Source organism: Nyctereutes procyonoides, unplaced genomic scaffold, assembly GCF_905146905.1.
Source record: "Nyctereutes procyonoides isolate TBG_1078 unplaced genomic scaffold, NYPRO_anot_genome, whole genome shotgun sequence".
Classification (NCBI taxonomy): Eukaryota; Metazoa; Chordata; class Mammalia; order Carnivora; family Canidae; genus Nyctereutes; species Nyctereutes procyonoides.
In genome coordinates, this window is record NW_026575125.1 from 67,380,534 (window position 1) to 67,390,181 (window position 9,648).

Sequence of the window (9,648 nt, forward strand, 5' to 3'; positions counted from 1 at the left end):
AAAGCACAATTATAAAGCTACTGGTGGCTCTAGAAAAAAGCAAAAAAGATTCAAGAGACTTCATGACTGCAGAATTTAGACCTCATCAGTCCGAAATTCAAAATCAATTAAATGAGATGCAATCCAAACTGAAGGTCTTAATGACGAGGGTTAATGAGGTAGAAGACCAAGGGAGTAACATAGAAGACAACTTGATGGCAAGGAAGGAAGCCGAAGAAAAAAGGGAAAAACAATTAAAAGATCATGAGGAAAGATTAAGGGAAATAAATGACAGCCTCAGAAGGAAAAAATCTACATTTAATTGGAGTTCCAGAGGGTGCCGAAAAACAAAGGACCAGAAAGTGTATTTGAACAAATCATAGCTGAGAACTTCCCTGAGTTGGGAAGGGAAACAGGCATTCAGATCCAGGCGATAGAGAGATCCCCCCTCCTAAAATCAATAAAAACCACTCAACACCTTAATATTTAAGAGTGAAACGTAAAATTCCAAAGATAAAGAGAAGATCCTTAAAGCAGCAAGAGACAAGAGATCCCTATCCTTTATGTAGAGAAGTATTAGGGTAACAGGAGACCTCTCCACAGAGACCTGGCAGGCCAGAAAGGGTTAGCAGGATATATTCAGGGTCCTAAATGACAAGAACCTGCAACCAAGAATACTTTTTCCACCAAGGCTCTCATTCAGAAGAGGAGAGATAAAGAGCTTCCAAGATAGGCAGGAACAGAAAGAATCTGTGACCACCAAACCAGCTCTGCAAGAAATATTAAGGGGGACTCTGGAAAAGAAAGGGGAAGTCCAAGGAAACAATCCACAAAAACAGGGACTGAATAGGTATCATGATGACACTAATTTTGTATCTTTCAATAGTAACTCTGAAGGTGAATGGGCTTAATTACCCCATCAAAAGGCGCAGGGTTTCAGACTGATTAAAAAAGCAAGACTATCTATTTGCTGTCTACAAGAGACTCATTTGAGACCTAAGGACACCTTGGGCCTGAAAATGAAAGGTTGGAGAACCATTTACCATTCAATGGTCCTCAAAAGAAAGCAGGGATAGCCATCCTTATATTAGATAAATTAAAGTTTATCCCAAAGTCTGTAGTGAGAGATGAAGAGGGACACTATATCATACTTCAAGGATCTATCCAATAAGAGGACCTAACAATCATGAATATTTATGCCCCGAATGTGGGAGTTGCCAAATATATCAATCAATTAATAACCAAAGCTAAGATATACTTAGATAATAATACACTTATACTTGGTGACTTGAACATAGGGCTTTCTATAATCGACACATCTTCTAAGCACAACATCTCCAAAGAAACAAGAGCTTTAATGATACACTGAACTACATGGATTTCACAGATATTTACAGAACTTTACATCCAAACACACTGAATACACATTCTTCTAAAGCACATGGAACTTTCTCCAGAATAGACCACATACTGGGTCACAAATCAGGTCTTAACTGATACCAAAAGATTGGGATCATCCCCTGCATATTTTCAGACCATAATGCTTTGAAACTAGAACTAAATCACAAGAAGAAGTTTGGAAGGATTTCAAATATGTGGAGGTTAAAGAGCATCCTGAGAAAAGATGAAAGGGTCAACCAGGAAATTAGAGAAGACTTAGAAAGATTCATGGAAACCAGTGAAAATGAAGACAAAACTGTTCAAAATCTTTGAGATACAGGAAAAGCAGTCCTGAGGGGGAAATACATCGCAATACAAGCATCCACGCAAAAACTGAAAAGAACTCAAATACAAAAGCTAACCTTGCACCTAAAAGAACTGGAGAAAAACAGCAAAGAGATCCTACACCCAGCAGAAGAAGATAATTAATAAAGATTTGAGCAGAACTCCATGAAATCGAGACCAGAAGAACTGTGGAACAGATCAACAAAACCAGGAGTTGGTTCTTTGAAACAATGAATAAGATAGATAAACCATTAGCTAGCCTTATTAAAAAGAAGAGAGAGAAGACTCAAATTAATGAAATTATGAATGAGAATGGACAGATCGCTACCAATACCAAGGAGATAAAAATGATTTTAACAACTTATTATGAGCAGCTATACACCAATAAATTAAGCAATCTGGAAGAAATGGGGGAATTTCTGGAAAACCACAAACTACCAAAACTGTAACAAGAAGAAATAGAAAACCTGAACAGGCCGAAAACCAGGGAGGAAATTGAAGCAGTCATCCAAAACCTCCCAAGACACAAAAGTCTAGGGCCAGAAGGCTTCCCTGGGGAATTCTATCAAACGTTTAAAGAAGAAACCCTGATGGCAAGTGATGCAGAGCATTTTCTCATGTGCATGTTGGCCATGTCTATGTCTTCCTCTGTGAGATTTCTCTTCATGTCTTTTGCCCATTTCATGATTGGATTGTTTGTTTCTTTGCTGTTGAGTTTAATAAGTTCTTTATAGATTTTGGAAACTAGCCCTTTATCTGATATGTCATTTGCAAATATCTTCTCCCATCCTGTAGGTTGTCTTTTAGCTTTGTGGACTGTATCCTTTGCTGTGCAAAAGCTTCTTACCTTGATGAAGTCCCAATAGTTCATTTTTGCTTTTGTTTCTTTTGCCTTCGTGGATGTATCTTGCAAGAAGTTACTGTGGCCAAGTTCAAAAAGGGTGTTGCCTGTGTTCTTCTCTAGGATTTTGATGGAATCTTGTCTCACATTTAGATCTTTCATCCATTTTGAGTTTATCTTTGTGTATGGTGCAAAAGAGTGGTCTAGTTTCATTTTTCTGCATGTGGATGTCCAATTTTCCCAGCACCATTTATTGAAGAGACTGTCTTTCTTTCAGTGGATCGTCTTTCCTCCTTTATCGAATATTAGTTGACCATAAGGTTCAGGATCCACTTCTGGGTTCTCTATTCTGTTCCATTGATCTATGTGTCTGTTTTTGTGCCAGTACCACACTGTCTTGATGACCACAGCTTTGTAGTACAACCTGAAATCTGGCATTGTGATGCCTCCAGCTATGGTTTTCTTTTTTAAAATTCCCCTGGCTATTCGGGGTCTTTTCTGATTCCACACAAATCTTAAAATAATTTGTTCTAAGTCTCTGAAGAAAGTCCATGGGGAATATGAATAATAGTGAAAGGGAATATAAGGGAAGGGAGAGGAAATGTGTGGGAAATATCAGAAAGGGAGACAGAACATAAAGACTTCTAACTCTGGGAGGTGAACTGGGGGTGGTGGAGGGGGAGGAGGGCGGTGGGTGGGGGTGAATGGGTGACAGGCACTGAGGGGGACACTTGACGGGATGAGCACTGGGTGTTATTCTGTATGTTGGTAAATTGAACACCAATAAAAATTAATTTATTAAAAAAATAAAAAATAAAAAAATAAAAAATAAAGAAGAAACCATACCTATTCTACTAAAGCTGTTTGGAAAGATAGAAAGAGATGGAGTGTTTCCAAACTCGTTCTAAGAGGCCAGCATCACCTTAATTCCAAAACCAGATAACTACTCCACCAAAAAGAAGAATTATAGGCCAGTATCCCTGATGAACACAGATGCAAAAATTCTCAATAAGATACTAGCCCATAGGATCTAACAGTACATTAAGAAGATTATTCGGGTGGCCCCGGTGGCGCAGCGGTTTGGCAATGCCTGCAGCCTGGGAGTGATCCTGGAGACCTGGGATCGAGTCCTGCATTGGGCTCCCTGCATGGAGCCTGCTTCTCCCTCTCACTCTGCCTCTCTCTCTCTCTCTCTCTCTCTCTCTCTGAAGGAAGAAAGAAAGAAAGAAAGAAAGAAAGAAAGAAAGAAAGATTATTCACCATGACCAAGTGGGATTTATCCCTGAGATGCAAGGTTGGCTCAACACTTGTAAAGCCATCAATGTGATAGATCATATCAACAAGAGAAAAAACAAGAACCATATGATCCTATCATTAGATGTAGAGAAAGGATTTGACAAAATACAACATCCATTCCTGATCAGAACTCTTCAGAGTGCAGGGATAGGGGGAACATTCCTCAGCATCTTAAAAGCCATCTACGAAAAGCCCACAGCAAATATCATTCTCAATGGGGAAACACTGGGAGCCTTTCCCCTAAGATCAGGAACATGACAGGGATGTCCACTCTCACCACTGCTATTCAACATAGTAGTAGAAGTCCTAGCCTTGGCAATCAGGCAACAAAAAGAAATACAAGGCATTCAAATGGAAAAGAAGAAATCAAACTCTCCCTCTTTGCAGATGACATCATACTGTATATATATAAAATCCAAAAGACTCCACCCCAAGATTGCTACAACTCATATGGCAGTTCGGCAGTGTGGCAGGATACAAAATCAATGCCCATAAATCAGTGGCATTTCTACGCGCTAACAATGAGACTGAAGAAAGAGAAAGAGTCAATCCGATTTACAATTGCACCCAAAAGCGTAAGATACCTAGGAATAAACCTAACCAAAGAGGTAAAGGATCTATACCCTGAAAACTACAGAACACTTCTGAAAGAAATTGAGGAAGACACGAAGAGATGGAAAATATTCCATGCTCATGGATTGGCAGAATTAATATTGTGAAAATGTCAGTGCTACCTAGGGCAATTTACACGTTTAATGCAATTCCTATGAAAATACCATGGACTTTCTTCAGAGCGTTGGAACAAATTATCTTAAGATTTGTGTGGAATCAGAAAAGACCCCGAATAGCCAGGTGAATATTAAAAAAGAAAACCATAGCTGGGGGCATTACAATGCCAGATTTCAGGTTGTACTACAAATCTGTGGTCATCAAGACAGTAAACAGAGAGATATATCAATGGAACTGAACAGAGAATCCAGATGTGGACCCTCAACTTTATGGTCAACTAACATTCAACAAAGCAAGAAAGACTATCCACTGGAAAAAAGACAGTCGCCCAAACCATTTCAATAAATGGTGCCGGGAAAATTGGACATCCATGTGCAGAAGAATGAAATTAGACCATTCTCTTACATCATACACAAAGATAAACTCAAAATGTATGAAAGATCTAAGTGTGAGACAAGATTTCATCAAAATCCTAGAGGAGAACACAGGCAACACCCTTTTTGAACTTGGCCACAGCAACTTCTTGCAAGATACATCCAGGAAGGCAAAAGAAACAAAAGCAAAAATGAACTATTGGGACTTCATCAAGAAAAGCTTTTGCACAGCAAAAGAAACAGTCAACAAACTAAAAGACAACCTACAGAATGGGAAAGATATTTGCAAATATCATATCAGATAAAGGGCTAGTATCCAAGATCTATAAAGATCTCCTTAAACTCAACAGCAAAGAAACAATCCAATCATGAAATGGGAAAAAGACATGTACAGAAATTTCACAGAGGAAGACATAGACATGGCCCAGAAGCACATGAGAAAATGCTCCGCATCACTTGCCATCAGGGAAATACAAATCAAAACCACAATGAGATTCCACCTCACACCAGTGAGAATGGGGAAAATTAACAAGACAGGAAACAACAAATGTTGGAGAGGATGTGGAGAAAGGGGAACCCTCTTGTACTGTTGGTGGGAATGTGAATTGGTTACAGCCATGCTGGAAAACTTTGTGGAGGTTCCTCAAAGAGTAAAAAATAGAACTGCCCTATGACCCACTAATTGCACTTCTGGGGATTTACCTACCCCAAGTTACAGATGCAGTGAAACGCCAGGGCACCTGCACCCCAATGTTTATAGCAAAAATGTCCACAATAGCCAAACTGGGAAGGAGCCTCGGTGTCCATCGAAAGATGAATGGGTAAAGAAGATATGTTATATATATATAATGGAATATTACTCAGCCTTTAGGAATGACAAATACCCACCATTCGCTTCGACGTGGATGGAACTGGACAGTATTATGCTGAGTGAAGTAAGTCAATCGGAGAAAGACACACATTATATGGTCTCATTCATTTGGGAAATATAAAAGTTAGTGAAAGGGAATAAAGGGAAAGGAGAGCAAATGAGTGAAAATATCAGTGAGGGTGACAAAACATGAGAGACAGCTAACTCTGGAAAATTAACAAGGGGTGGTGGAAGAGCAGGTGCGTTGGGGGTTTTGGTGACTGGGTGATGGACACTGAGGGCGGCACTTCGCAGGATGAGCACTTGGAGGGATGAGATTATGCTATCTGCTGGCAAATGGAACTCCAATAAAAAAATTTAAAAAATAAAATAAAATCCTGTGCAGACCATCACCATCTCTAGGAAGCTACCCTGAATTCTCCTTTCCCTCAGAGCCATACACCCATCTATCCATTCATTTGTTTGTTACTACTGAACCAATACTTATTGACTACTTAATATGAGCCACAGGGCATGGTAGATACTAGAAACACCATGGTGAATAAGACAGATTAAACATGACCTTTATTTTTCTCGGCCTTATCATTAGTAATGGATACACACACACACACACACACACACACACACACACACAATAATCACCAGTTTGCTAAGTGCTGTGAATAAAAGACACAAGGCTCTGTGATACAGAATAATATATATGAAGGGTAGATTCAAAGGCAACATACTTTAATATAAGGTGGATACATATGAAGTTGCTGGTATATGACTGTGTCTGACCATATAATTGGCAATTTTATGTAGTCTAAACTAATAGTTTCCTTTCAGAGGAATTGACCATTAAGCCAAGACCTGGGCACCTGGGTGGCTCAGTTGGTTAAGTATCCAACTCTTAATTTTAGTTAAGTCATGATCTCAGTGTTGGAACCTCAAGCCCCACGTTGGACTCTGATCTTGGCATGGAGCCTGCTTAAGATTCTCCCTCTCTCTCTTCCTCTGACCTTCCCCCCTTTCTAATAATAAGTATATAAATAAAAATAAATATATAAATAAATTGAGACCTGAAGGATGGGGTAGCACTAGCCATGATGGCTAAGCTTGGAGCTTCTCATATTCCAGAAACCAAGGAAATATATGAGAACATAGAATTGAGAAAATGAGTGATTAAAGTAAGAGAGAAAAGCAGGGCAGATCTTATAGGACTTCTATAAGAGTTTGAATTTGATTGTCATTAAAATATAAGGCCACTGTAGTGTTTTAAGACCTACTGATGGTAGTGTGGGGCTGGAATGAAAGAGTAAGGGTAGAAACAAGGTTATCATTAGAAGTGACAAATACCCACCATTTGCTTCAACATGGATGGAACTGGAGGGTATTATGCTGAGTGAAATAAGTCAATCGGAGAAGGAGAAACATTATATGTTCTCATTCATTTGGGGAATATAAATAATAGTGAAAGGGAATAGAAGGGAAGGGAGAAGAAATGGGTAGGAAATATCAGAAAGGGAGACAGAACATAAAGACTCCTAACTCTGGGAAACGACCTAGGGGTGGTGGAAGGGGAGGACGGCGGGGAGTGGGGGTGAATCGGTGACAGGCGCTGAGGGGGGCCCTTGACAGGATGAGCACTGGGTGTTATTTTGTATGTTGGCAAATTGAACACCAATAAAAAGTAAATTTATTATTAATAAAAATTTTTTAAAAAAAGAAACAAGGTGTTTTTTTAATTTTATGATAGTCACAGAGAGAGAGAGAGAGGCAGAGACATAGGCAGAGGGAGAAGCAGGCTCCATGCACTGGGAGCCCGATGTGGGATTCAATCCTGGGTCTCCAGGATCGCGCCCTGGGCCAAAGGCAGGCGCCAAACCACTGCGCCACCCAGGGATCCCAGAAACAAGGTTATCAAGAGGCTGATGTAAAGAGATAATAGAGTGTTATGTTAGGTGTTCAGGGCTTGGAGTCAGGCTGCTTTGGTTTAAATCCTAATTTGGACATTTATTAACTGCTACTTTATGCAAATTAGTCAAATTCTCTAAGACCAGTTTATTCAACTGTGAAATACAAATAATAATAGAATCAACCTCATAGGATTAGTCTAGAGATTGAATAAGATAATCCACTGCAAAACACTAAGCAGTCCCTGGCAGATAACATTTAATCAATACTAGAGATTAATAATCCAAGTGAGAGATGATAGTGCCTGGACTAAATTGATGACAATATATTTGGAGAGAAGTGAATGCGTATGGAACCTATTGTGAAGTCTTAAAAAGCAGTTATACTAATGGATTAGATGTGAGATTGAGGGAGAGAATTTTTCAGGTATGATTCCTAGGTTTCTGTCAGAGCGGAGTGGATTATGCTGCACTTTTTTAAATTGGAGGAGATCTGCTTCACATAGAATTTAGCTATAGAAATTTATCTTTTTATACTGTATAAGGCCAAATGAAGGAAAGAAAAATATCATATAATATAAAAGGAAGTATTTATTTAAAATTTAGATAAGTCAGAACCTTATATGGGGTATATTAAATCCATTGTTATATTCATACCACAATATCTAAAGTATGCAAAAGTCTTAAATGTGTATATTCTTTGTTCCCAAGGTCTAAAATTTTAAAAATTTCTACTGTACTATATTATAGTGAACAATTAAACCAATGTGTTTTGCTGTATATATATTAAAGGTGTTTTGTAACCATTTCCTTCTGCTTCCCTAACAGAATGGGGCCTGCTTGATATATCAGCAGGTGAAGAACCAAAGAAGGGTTTATCTTTATTCTTCTTAGCATTGAGAGTCTGCTCTTGGAACCATTAGGCACAATGGGGAAGCGGGATAATCGAGTGGCCTATATGAATCCTATAGCAATGGCCAGATGGAGGGGCCCAACTCAGTCTACAGGCCCAACAATACAAGATTATCTGAATCGGCCAAGGCCTACCTGGGAAGAAGTGAAGAAACAATTAGAAAATAAAAAGAAAGGCTCCAAGGCATTAGCTGAATTTGAAGAAAAAATGAATGAGAATTGGAAAAAAGAATTAGAAAAAAGCAGAGAGAAATTATTGAGTGGAAATGAGAGGTCTTCTAAGAAAAGGGAAAAAAAGAAAAAGAAAAAGAAGAAATCTTGTCGATCTTCATCTTCTTCATCAAGCTCTGATTCTTCAAGCAGTTCAGATTCTGAGAATGAGGAAAAGAAACAAGGAAAAAAGAGAAAGAAAAAGAAGAACCATTCATACAAATCATCAGAAAGCAAGGAATCTGTAAAAAAGAAAAAGAAGTCAAAAGATGAAACAGAGAAAGAAAAGTATATTAGAAGTCTCAGCAAAAAAAGAAAGAAGACTTATCCTGAAGATAAACCTTTGTCTTCAGAATCCTCATCAGAATCAGATTATGAAGAGGAAGTGCAAGCAAAAAAGAAGAGAAGACATGAAGAGCCAGAAAAAGCGAAGAAGAAGAAGAAGAAGAGGAAGAAGAAACAGCACAAGAAACATAGTAAGAAGAAGAAAAAGAAGTCGGGTTCAAGTCACAAGTCAGGATAACAAGAAAAAAGTTAAGATTTTCCTATTTTAAAAAGCAAGGATTTAAGAAAAACAACTGTGAATGTTAAGTCATATTTACCAAAATGCATGTATTTCCCTGTGCTAGTAGAATTATACCTGGACTGAGTGCCAGTCATATGCCACTGTGCCAGAAAGGGCCATAATCGTTGCCTGCAGCATAAATATATAATTTTGTTTGTTTTTGTGTTTTTCCTTCCAGTTGTTGATTCTTCTGAGAGCTAAAATCCTGTTGTTCATATTAGTGGTTAAAACATTTGGAATTGACTTAAATG

At 38.5% G+C, this 9,648-nt stretch overlaps 1 protein-coding gene across 1 annotated transcript; it reads left to right on the plus strand.

The window, feature by feature from the left end:
• The first annotated feature begins 8,638 nt into the window (after nt 1–8,638).
• On the plus strand, nt 8,639–9,355 carry FAM133A (family with sequence similarity 133 member A). Its single transcript, XM_055338057.1, has one exon. It carries the CDS (start codon nt 8,639–8,641, stop codon nt 9,353–9,355), a length of 717 nt encoding a protein of 238 aa, XP_055194032.1.
• The last annotated feature ends 293 nt before the right edge of the window (nt 9,356–9,648 follow it).